The sequence below is a fragment of the Nymphaea colorata genome, chromosome 7, assembly GCF_008831285.2.
Source record: "Nymphaea colorata isolate Beijing-Zhang1983 chromosome 7, ASM883128v2, whole genome shotgun sequence".
Taxonomy (NCBI): domain Eukaryota; kingdom Viridiplantae; phylum Streptophyta; class Magnoliopsida; order Nymphaeales; family Nymphaeaceae; genus Nymphaea; species Nymphaea colorata.
The window spans coordinates 4,666,236-4,678,754 of NC_045144.1; the positions used below are offsets into that span (position 1 = coordinate 4,666,236).

General features: G+C 35.4%; 1 protein-coding gene across 1 annotated transcript; it reads right to left on the reverse strand.

The window, feature by feature from the left end:
• Positions 1-2,251: 2,251 nt before the first annotated feature.
• LOC116257678 (agamous-like MADS-box protein AGL12) lies at positions 2,252-12,173 on the reverse strand. The gene is made up of 7 exons (XM_031634632.1): positions 11,992-12,173; positions 10,919-11,006; positions 10,411-10,475; positions 9,848-9,947; positions 9,688-9,729; positions 7,796-7,837; positions 2,252-2,698 (listed from the first exon to the last, which is right to left on the reverse strand). Exons 1-7 carry the CDS (start codon positions 12,171-12,173, stop codon positions 2,252-2,254), a joined length of 966 nt encoding a protein of 321 aa, XP_031490492.1.
• Positions 12,174-12,519: the final 346 nt, after the last annotated feature.

The window sequence follows — 12,519 nt, forward strand, 5'->3', positions numbered from 1 at the left end:
TTTATTTCTATGTAAGCGACGCAGAGGCAGAGAGAGAGAGAGAGAGAGAGAGAGAATAAAAGAAGAAACTCATGAAGTTTAATTTGTCGTCCGAGAAACAGATTTGTTGAAGTTTCGTTAAGATTTCGAGCTTTTAATTTCCTTGGAATACAATCACTTTAATTCTCGTTTCATTTGCTCCTGATCAATTTGAGCGCTTGGATTCAATAAGACATTAATTCACGCATATAAGATAAGCAATTAATGTTCAGATGCCAATGTGGTAAAAGATTTAATTTTCTTACTGAATTGGACGAATATCGGAAATTTGATAACAATAAAAGTAAAATCAAAATATGATTTTGTATTTTTAACATATTGGAATCCAGAATCAGGTTCCAGGCAGTTAGATTAAGCAATAGTATCTGGTGAAATCTTTTAACATCACGAACCCAATTGCGTATGGATTAATATGAATCGGCAGATCATGTTTGAACACAACAAACTAAGTTCCGAACCTAAACAAATGCATCTAATAAAGAGTAGAGGATCTGCTTTGAATATTTCTTACATTCAGCCCCTTTGATTTTGTTTCCATTCAATTCATTCTCTGTAAAGTTAATGTCATCTTCAATTTTGTTCAGTTTTTGGGGCTCGGGATTAAGCAAAATCCTATTAACTGCATCATAAACGTGATTTCATTGTAACTTATGTTACCATTTCGAGTACTGTAAGATCTCCTGGAAAGGGTGTCTGATAAGAAGAAGATGTATTATGTTCTTGAAACACATATTTGAAGAAGGCCACACATAAAAAAATATCTTAGTCAGTTAATCGGTGTAACTCAATTAAGCTCACTACACAAACTACCTACTTAAATCAAAATACTGCTCCTTTGCATTTAATCACACAAGTAGATTATTATTTTTTTTAAAAAAAAAAGCAAATTGGAAAGAAAAACACAGAAAAAAAAACGATAAAACAATATATTTCTAATGAAGGAGCACAAACCAAGTTATGCCATACAGTAACAAACAAGATAAACTACTACTCTTGCCTTCAGTAAAAGGGGAAAAAAAAAAAGACTTGCTTCAAACTTCTTTATGCAACAAACTCAGCTGCGTTCCCAATCTAACCACCCAAACCATGAACAACACATCGAACTCCAATTACAAAGACCAAATTCTTGAAAACCTATCTTAGATCTTTGAAATGCGCTTGTTTTTAACTAGAAACTTGTATTAATTTTAAACACCCCCTAAGTCTCTTCGTGCAACAAAATTAATGAGAAAATTTTCAAAAAATCACATAAAGATTAGGCACAGCAATGAAAAACACGAATAAATACTTCACCATATTGTTAAAACACATACCAATGATTTTCCATCTTGCATGATTAACAAACGAATCCACGCACAAACTGTTTTTCTGCAAATTAGATACTAAATCAGTAAATAATTAAGTTTTCCTTGAACAATTTCCTAGCTTGTGTTAATAGATAAAAAAAACGAACATTCATGTAATTATTCTAGACATTGTTAAGAAAAAGGGTAGCATGTTTGGATATAGTTGACGATGTTCGCTGGTGCAAACAGATGAACTTAGAGCATTTCAGCAATCTTTTCGTCATATTAATTAATTCCAACAGTGACTAAGTTACATAGGGGCTGGTGTGGGTCGCCCACCCACATCAGCCTCCGAAAAGTTTCATTGAAAAATTGAAAACGATGTTGTGATGACTTAAAAATTTTATGGAGTCAATTTAAATTATAATTGAGCGCCCATCAGGCAAAATATCCTGGCTCTGCCGCTGGACCTAATTTAAATTAGTAATAACCTAAGGTTTGTTTTTTGAATAGTTCTTCATGCCCTTTTTTTCAATTTTTCTTCTTTAATTCTTTGACAAGTGCACATTTTGCTATTAAATTATGCATGGCATAAATGATGTTCGATACCGTTTCTAGCCGCGCTTGCTACAAGCAGTGTCAGTAAAACTTTTACCGACCCTTCTTACCTCTTTAACGACCCAAAAAAAGAAAAAAAAATCGTATGCGTATTTTTAATTAATTTTCACCAACTCAACTCGTAGAAATGAAGAAAGTTATTGTCATTATATCCCCTTCAACTGCAAGTAACAAGCTAATTGGCGATGCATGAATAATGATGATGCTCCTTTTCATGGATGAGATCTAAGCATTTCAGCAGACTGAAGACGCTTTAACATTTTTGTTTAAACAACAGCACTCTGAAACGTAACGCACATTAGATTTGCTTAGATGGTGGGAATTGGTGCATCGGCGGGGCTGATACCCGGCAGTCCGCAGGCAGCACGTACATCTCCGGCCTCATAATGGACAAGGTCCAGCAGGAAATGGAGGGCGTCCAGGCACAGGGGTTTGTCGGCCAGAACCTTGCAGGCAAGCTCCCCGAGGTACTTTCCCTGCCCCAAGTTCAAGAAGAACTCGTCAACGTGTTCAGCCAATCCGTCCAGGCAACCAAGAACGGCCTTTACTTGAGTAGTCAGGACTTCTTCTGCTTCTGCTGACTCGGGCCCGCCTGCCTCTGGACCGCTCGCCTCCAGCGCCCTCGCCCTCGCCTGCTGTATGGCCAATGGAGCCAACACCACGAAGGCCAGCAACAGCACCTTGGTAATCTTCATCATCTTGCCTCTGCTAGCTGCTTTTGTTTCTGCTGCTGCTGCTGCTGCTGCTGCTTCTGCCTGCTTTTTGGTCACAGAAATGTTTTCTCTAAAGCATGTATTTATACAGTTTCGATGATCAAGTAACGGCCAGGTAATTCATTACAACCTTCACTCCCCAAGGTTTAATGAGAACTGAAAATTTTATGAGGTACTGTTAATGTGCTTAATGCCATTAATTAATTGCACAGAAGAAGGACTACTTAAGGAAACGTTGCGGAGCAATGGAGGAGGAAGAAGGGAGAAAAGAGACTGACATGTATGGATTTTAGGTAGAGATTAGACAGTTAGATAGATTATAATTTTTCAATACATATTCTAGATGGTAACAAGTTCTGGTATGGAACTAAAATGTTTTATAACCATAACGTGCACGCATTTGAACGTTATGCTTTTTCTCCGTTGTACATTTATTATAATTATATTTTCACCTTTTCTCGAAGACAGGTTAAACACGTATTTTGTTTCCTCGTATAGGCTTATGATCATCAAATGACACAGGCAGGCTTAATTTCTTTTAAAATTGCTTAATAGTGCTTATAAAAAGCATATGATTCTCCAATAAGCATACTCGAACCACTAAGATTCAGATTCTATTAAATCTGTCTTGGCTACTCACTTGGTACCTACTCATACCTCGAAGCGGGTTATGTACGTCTTACTGGTACACCAAATTTTCTGGTGTCAGTATTCTTGGTTAATGACAAAAGCATTCTTGGTTAATAAAAAAAATTGTAAAGACAAAAAAAAAACCAAAAAACTTAAAAAGAATAAAAAGAAATATTTTTTAAATAAATTGAGGATCTCTAACCTACTTTTCTCATAGGGGTAAAATCCTATTATAGGTTCCGTATAAAAGGAATTTTAGATCAGCATCAAATTTTGCCTTAATTAACATATGATATGAAATCAGATACCCATGCACCATATGATTTTTCTTACTCAATTTGATCAACATATATCGAAATTTGATACAAAGTGAAATTTAAATATAGTTTTGTATTTTTGAAGATTCAAATAGATATCCTAAATAAAACAACATCTTTTCATTTTGAAGATCGGTTCTTTATGTATCATAATATGGTTCATATTCAATTGTTCATCTAAAAGTCGAATAAATCTGAATGTGAAAATAAAAGCCGGATTCAAATCATGAATTTAAAAACCGAATTCAAATATGATGTAAATAAAAATACTGGCCACAAGGACAAGATAGAAGATGAACACAGATCTGCTTCTGCTTTCAGGGAAGACCCCAAAAAGATTTTTTTTTTTTTTAACATATCGTATCTCGGTCGCTTTATCGGATTGCTCTGTCTACAATTGATTTGCTGATAGTTTTTCTCCTTGCTTTTTGTTGCTCTCTGTCCCTGTACTCTTCCACCGCCTCTTGCCTCGTTGTTCACTGGCGAGTCTCAAAGCATCTACTACATTAACAAAGGAGTTATCAACAGCGCAGAACTTGGCTTTGCTCGGGGAAAAGGAACCGGAAAAGAGAATAGCAACAGAGAAAAAGAAAAAACGGATGGGAACGATAGCTCACCTGAAGCGGAGGCCTATTTTCCAGCGAGAACGGAGAAACCTGTTTTTCCGGGGGACTCTATTCGACTTCTCTCTCTCTCTTCACTATTTTGTTTTGGGTTTCTTCACTTCACTATTCCAGAACTTCTTCTTTAGTTTTTTCGTCCTTATCAATCGTATAAAAACTATGGAAAAAATATTGATGATCAATACACAAAACAGTTAGTAGTATAGAAGAATACAGATCCAGAAACCATTGTTAAACGTCATGCAGAAAACAAGAGATTGATTTTTCCTTTTGTTTTTTTAACTTTCTCAACCCATGGCAAGGTTTGAAACCATTAGAATCATATTGGCCGCAATTGCATAATTTAGTTAGCAATTTTTTCAATTTGATGTAAATCAACAGTTTTTAAATGGTCTTTCAGATAAGGGCATATTTTAATTGGTGGCAATTTTCATTGCAATTAGTTAAAAAGAAAAGTTGGAAGAGGAAGACACATTAACTAAAGGTTGTGTCAGAGATCAATACCTTAGCTTCTTTCTTAAATGTTGAATCTGTATTTTTTTGTTACCAAATTTGTTCCCCCTACATCAAATTTAAAATATCAAAAATGTTTTCTCAGTTTGTTAAAACTTAGAAAAACCTTGGTCTTGTGTTCTATGATCTCCCATTTCTCGACCTTGTGTCCCAAACATTTTTTCAGATTTGGGCATTGCATGTATATGAACTGGGAGAAAATTATCGACATTTAAATTCCTTACATATATGAATTGGGAGAAAATTCCTTATGTATGAACTGGTAGAAAACTATTAATGTTTAAAAGGAAATGGAAGGTTTATATATGGGGTGCTTAAAAGTGGCGCAAAAACTAACAACTAACTTTCAATACGAACATTAAGAAGTAAGCAAGTTTTACAATTTTAACTATACAAATAATGGTGGTGTGTTTATAGGGAAGTCATTTGAAACGGATATCCGACCAAACCATTCCGAGAAAGACATATATAGAAAAAAAAATGTAACATTCGATTAAAAAATCAGATAAGAAATGACATCTGATCAGATTTGGATTCAGATGTACATAAACATCCTATCGGATTCAGATTCAGATCGGATTTAGTTTTAAATAATTATTCTATATTCAATGCTCTTATATTTAAAATATCGGCCAGAATCGACCCACAATTTGAATTCAAATTTGGATTCAGATATGAATGTAAAAATCAGATTCAGATTTAACTTCTCATTCATGTTTAAATTTCAATTTGAATTCGAGTATATGAATATCCAAAAAAGTCGATATTGTTAAAATTATATATGATTCAAATTCGATCCATTGACATATCGAGACTCGAACACTCTTTCTTCCATCACACTCGTCAAAGGTACCACAATTTCAGTTCAATTTTAAGATAATGAAACTGAGCACCTCAATGTATGAAAATGTTTTTGCATTTTTTAAGCCAAATATCCCAAAATACATCTCTTGGTAATCAAACATGCCTAAAGAGTGTACTCGAACTATGATTGAGACAAGACAATTTGTTTCATTTGTACTCTTCATCATTCAAACATGGTAAAAAGGTGTTCCAAGGCATCTTCGAAATTGGTTCAATTTTTTTGTGTTTTAATGCCTTGGAAACTGAAAGCCTTTACACTGGAGGAAGTGATAAAGTTTGGGGGTACAAAAGAAGAGGCAAGATTAGAAAGGGGAAGCGATTTTTTCATGATTTAATTTCTATTTCCTCCTCTCGAACATGAGTTGCCGCGCATTTTGCTTGAAAAGGTAATATATCTATATATAAGAGGGAGTACTTTGGCTGAGCTTGATGCCCTTAATAACTCTGTCTCTGCATATATTCAAATGTGAACTTTAGGCATGTCTGTCATCTGAGGTAAAATCTTAGGTTTTAAATCATCAGATGCTCATGCATAGTAGGTAGTTGTTCTCTTTTAGCACAAACTATATGAGATGATTTAATGATAAGGCTAGAGCTGGTGCATATATACCATCTAATCACTCATCTCTACATGTGCATATATGTCTCTCTCTCTCTCTTTATATATATATATATATATATATATATATATATATATATATATATATATATATATATATATATATATATATAGAGAGAGAGAGAGAGAGAGAGAGTGAGAGGCCCCGGTGGCTGGTAGCTAGATGGCTAGTTGCTGGTTTAAGTACTAGCATGGGGTCAATGATTAACAAGAGTAAAGGGAAAAAGGGAGCCTTAGTTTCTCAAGGCCTCATATCCAAAAGGGGAAAAGAGAGAGAACAAGAGAGATGAAGCCAACCAAATGGAAAATCATTAATAAAAACTTGGTGACAAGAAGTCACCACAGTACAAAACAGGAAAAAAAGCAGCGAACAAAAGAAGACAACAGAAAAGAGAGAAGTAGGAGAGAAAGAGGGAGAGAGCACATGGATATGAAATTGTATAACGCTCAAAAGTGACATAACATATCTAACAGAGATTTCAACCAACAGTAATTAGAATATGTTGCCTATTAAGCTGCATTTAACATACATCATCATACGTGAAATATTTGGTCTTCTATGGTGAGTGGATATGGAATGTCTTCCATCATTTGGAACGCATTGTAGATGCCAGTCTGCTCTATTATCTGCACCAAGAATTCCCACTGTTACATTTCTCTAGGACACCATAAAGACAATAAACACATTGCTAAATCTAAGAAACTAGGAGTACCTATTTGATATGAATCACTGGTAAACCCAATACAATTACAAGTGCCAGAGATATTAAAAGCAACGACTAGCAACCTTCAAAGTGGTGCACAATTATTAATATGCTGAACTTATGCTTGTATTAACTTATGCTGGACTACGAAGATTATGTTGAATGTTCAGTGCTTTTTTAACGTTTTGAGCATTAGGCCCTGGGTCTCTTCACAATCAAATTAGAAGGGCATTTATTACCAAATTCTGAAAAAAGAGCTATAGTTTAAAAGACACCTTTTCCTTGTGGGGGTGTACACATAATCCTCTTTATATCTAAGGACATTTGATAGGGAGCCGAACATCTAGCTTGTTGCACATATTTCTTATAATTATTTACTTTAATAGTGCTTCATAGCAAAAAATTTCTGGCTCTACCACTACACGATTCGCCTATTTTATATCTTTTCATCATGGGCAGATCACGTCATAAATCTAACAAGAACAAGGAATACATGTTCTCAATTTGATTTCCTTAATGTCTCAAGTTCAATTTCACACGGATTCCCCAATATCCTGCATAATCATAACGTTCTACCAACATTTTCTCGTCATGGAAAGTCTAGTAATAAATTAAAAACGTTCATCTTCACTAAAAAATATAGGAGAATATGTATATAAAGCCTCTAAAATTAAATAATTTAAAATAAAATATTGCAACAAAATTACGACACTTCAAAAACTTTTGGCATGAATAACTCATATGAATTTCATACACTCTATTTAACTAGGAAGTGGGCATCCATATTTGATCTATTAATAGAGCTAGTAAACAATGGTAGCGTTTTTTTTTAATTTTATGATTTCAATGCGAGAGAGAAGACTGCGTACCTTCTCTCGCAAAACCTCATTTGTTGCCTTGAGTATGTTCTCCTTCAAACGAAATTCAAATTTCAGCTACAACTTCACTTGATATACATTGCAGAAGTAGGAGTAATTTCAAAGTAGGAAGGAAAAAAGAGGTACATAGTCTATGTATTGCTTAATAAATATTATCAACATTGTACAAAAACAGGCGTGGCATCTCAAACTAAAACATCTTTATTGCTCATCAGTGTTGTTGAACGTTGAATTGAATTTGGCCAGTTCAGGAATTTAACTGAATCATTTGTGAATCGGCAAAAAGTATTAAACAGGTAGTTACTGACTCTTATATACTAGACTTGATAGGAATCATGTAGGCAACTGATTATAGTCAGATCAGGCACTGAAGATTAAGTTATAATATAAAATTCAAGTTGTTTTTTCAAGAGTTGAAACAACCCTCAGAGGAGACAAGAAGCTTCATTTAAGGAAAACTCATTTGTCCACTCTATTTTGGACTTTTGAAAAAACAGCTTGGCTTTCATATTTACAAATTAGTCTTTACCTTCTGATCATCTTGGAATTCATGGCCCCACAATGTCTTGTATATGGGTGTCTGATAGCTATCTGTTTACCTTATTATATTCATCCTTTGTAAAAATAAATAAATAAAAGTATAAAGTTAATCATAAAAGCCTTTAATATATTTTCAATTAGTAAAAAATGTCACATGGTACTCCTTATAATGACCACTAATTCAAAATATAATCGGCTTGCTACCAATTCAATTCAAATCAGTTAAGTTTGGTTTTTGCATCAGTACATATTTTTTTTTAAGTATCCACATTGTTTTGTGGTTTTACTTTACTTGTATGCTAACTTTTTGTATAGAAGCTCTTTGTATCAATATTATTTTGCTAAAGATAGAGCTTTAATAAAGGCCATGACAGTTCAGTAGTACTTTTTCCCAAGAATGGCATATAATGTCCATTCCTAACTACATGAATTTGTACATATTTGAGATGCCCCTTGTGCTGGCTGTACTAACTCTCTTTTCTGTTGGTACTTGAAGAAAAGTGGCAAACTTAACTTGCAATATGTGTTTCCAGTATTTACAGTAAACATGTCTTATGTAGAGCAAGTTTTGGGTTTGCATTAATACTATAGGGGGATTTGAATACCTTTGATCTTGTTTCTCAAGTAATTTGAGATCTTTAGATTTTTTTTTTAATACACCGGGGTTCTGAAGTAATAGTTGAAACACTTCGGAACTCAAATCACTTCATATCTTCTTAAGTTTCTTGTTTCTGAAGTGGTCTGAGAACTTCAGATTTGATTTCAATCAAGGATTCCTTTGTCATATATTTTCTACATTTTGTCTTCATGTTCACAAGTTGATCGCATCTTGTTTTCTTTTCAAAAACAAGTGCCAGCTTATTAATTCAGGACTCATGGCTCTAGGCAGAGGTTCACCTTTTGGCGCGTGCTTTTGATAATTCAATGCCTTGTACACTGCAAAACCAGCACCGCTAATGGAGGTAAGATCCGATTCGTGTGGCCGGTTCAAGAGTTCCACATGCCAGTATCTTTTAAACGTGCTGAAAATATCTTAAGAATTCGTAAATTATTCTTCTTATTTATATATATATATATATATATATATATATATATATATATATATTCCAATTCATATTAAATTCAACTACATTGGTGGATCGGTTGATTTGCCAAATCAATAACTTCATTGATTCTATTCACCAACCTAGTTATTACTTCATGAATAGTACTGCAAATCAGTTCCTATGGAAATTGGTTGCAATTTTATTGCAATTAATTAACAGGCAAAGTTTCTAGTGAACCAGGAAGACACAGCAAACCCGACGTAGGTGTAAAAGAGTTAATTAAGGATAGCTTCGTACCTTGTTTCTCAAAACTTGAATCTCTTGGAGCATGACTTCATCCTGAGATGGATTAAGTTATCAAATTAGATCATACGAAATTTGTAGTTATAGCAAATGAAAATATATAGCAATACATAAATAGATACATGTATATATATGTGTGTGTGTGTGTGTTCACCTTCATTGATCGTACGTGACAGATCCACAGCTGGAGGTGCTTTTCCAACGATTGCAGCTCTTCTAGCGTCATGTTCCCCATTCCCTCTCCCATCATGTAGCTGAAAACATATATATGCTGGTGAACTAGAACCCAACACATTTTTCTTGCTCTCTCTCTCTCTCTCGCTCCCTCTCTCTCTCTTGCTCTCTCTCTCTCTCTCTCTCTCTCTATATATGTATATATATATATATATATACATATATATAGTATTAACTAATTTTAAGCCATTAAATAAAGAAAGTTGCATTGCTAAGTAATCAAGTTAAGTACTTCTACAGAAGAAGAAAAATACCCGTGAGAAAAGTGGACTCCTGTATCTCTCATTTAACAGTTATAGTTCGCACTTTACACACACACAAATATGTGGTTAATTGTTAGCTACTTAATAATTTGGAGTAGCTCGCGAAGCTATTGGGGAATTACTTAGTTACTTCACACACACACACACATTCTATAGTTAATTTGTTAGCTTCTTAATAATTTGGAGTTGTAGCAAAGCTATTGGGGAATTACTTAGTTACCTCACGAGACCCTTTTGCAGTAACTGTATCTGCTGCTTCGTCATCGCTATATCTCTTTGTCCTTCCTGCATCAAGAAGAGATGGGTATCAACAAGCAATTTTGAAACTCTTATCAGGATCATAGAATTCCATTAGCCTTAAGGGCATCCATCATATATTTGCAAAGTAAAACGTCAACCAAAACTGTCATGTTTCACAGTTGTTTATATCTAGAATGGGATTAAATCTATGATTGGTTTAGCTTTCTGGTGTAAGCTCCAATTAGAAAAAATTGAAGAAAAAAACACATTGAAGCTTCTCATAGCTGCTGTTGCAGATGTTTGCTTGTTCTGTTGTGTGAATGTTTCAGCGGAGTTAATGCAGAATATAAACATGCAGATGTATGAGCACATGGCGCCTCAGTGATCAGGAATTCAGTATTGCCAAACACCATGCCCTAGTCATGATCTCTTCCCAACTCGAGTAGGCGAACAGCACGCTTCCAGTCAATGGTGTTTATGGTACATACCTGGTTGGAACAGACAACTGATCCAACTTCTCCCATGCATGAACTCCGAGTTGACTTCATGTACCTCTCAATCAACTCTTCCATAGTCCTTCCATTGTTTAACAAAGTAAATGTTAACATCATTAGGAAAGGTAAGCTACGATCCACAGTTTATGCATATAATCAACAGATGATTCACACTACACACACACACACACACACACACAGAGAGAGAGAGAGAGAGAGAGAGAGAGAGAGAGAGAAGAGTTCCTTCAATAAAAATAGTAGAAATAGGTTTAAGAAGGGTTCATTTTGCTCCTACCAACTTGATCTTGTTGGCTCAGCAACAAACACGCCATTTCAAAAGGAAACCCCGACCTGAACCAATATTCATATAGCCTGATGGTTCTAATCTCATATTTAAACCCTCTTGAAAGCTGGGAACAATGGGAATCAGGGTTCTAGTACATGCATGACAGCCAATTAATGGATCTATTCCTTTAAGATGCGTTTGATTGCATGAAGTGTTCCATCAGTTGAAACACATGTTTGATCGCAACCTAGAGATGGTGAAGGAACTTTTCACAAAATTAAGAAGTATGCCTAATAAAAGCTCATCACCCATCCATCAAAAAATTTAATGGAAACTATGTCTTAACACAGCTGCCTGCTTATTTAGATGAGACCTTTCTCCTCTCATGCTCACTTCTTTATCCCATCTTCTTGCTGACTCCAGGTATCGAACTTTAGACATCCTGAAAGTTGGAGGCTTTAACCTAGCCAGGTGCACGTGAGAACGTTTGTTTCTTATTTATCGTTTTGCATCTGTAACATGAGTTTTAGACGCCTGCACCTCTGCTTGGGGGTGTTTATGAGATTTGAACTCTGACTGCTTTTTCTGACTGCCCAAAACTTCGGGCTCTTTGTTGTGAAATTTCAGAGAAAGCAATCTTGACTTGACTCTCTGCAAGTGGAGAGAGAAAAAAGCCGACGACAAATTATCAACACCAAAGTAGAAAAGTAGAGGGAGAGAGAGGTTTTAAATGGTCTTGGTAAAGAAGTTAAAAAAAGGAAGAAGAATAGTCGCCGCTAACCCGTTGGTGGTGAGCTCGTACAGTTTGCCGTGAGTGGAGAAGATGATGAGGCCGATATCAGCATCGCAGAGCACGGACAGCTCCTTGGCCTTCTTCAGCAGCCCGGCTCTGCGCTTGCAGAAGGTAACCTGCCGGTGCACGGCGTTCTCGATCCGCCTCAGCTGGATCTTCCCTCGGGCCATGAGATATTAATCGCTTCTTGATCGTAAACTCCTTAATTCTGAATCCTCTCCTTCTTACAGACAACCAGCTTCCACTAGTTTGGACTAGCTTGACTGCTTCTGCACTCTCCTTTCTCCCTCCCTCCCTTTTTTCTTACCAAAACAAGTTTCATATATATAGATAGGGGATGAACGAACGGCTTAAAAGATGCTCGTGTTGTCGCTCAATGTATAGTCCTTTCTTTACTAGACAAATTTCAAACACACCGTCTCCTTAATTATAATACTTTTACCTAAAATCCATTCCCCTTTCCTTATTAAGCATTAGGAAATCATCCCCATCTACTCATCTAGGTGACATATTTAT

Coding starts and splice junctions, on each gene's coding strand:
- LOC116257678 (XM_031634632.1), bottom strand. CDS start 12,173: ATGGCCCGAGGGAAGATCCAGCTGAGGCGGATCGAGAACGCCGTGCAC. Junction 9,948..10,410: donor CTGCAAAAGGGTCTCGTGAG/GTAACTAAGTAA, acceptor ATATGTTTTCAG/CTACATGATGGGAGAGGGAA. Junction 2,699..7,795: donor ATGAGGTTTTGCGAGAGAAG/GTACGCAGTCTT, acceptor ACCAAAAAGCAG/GCAGAAGCAGCAGCAGCAGC.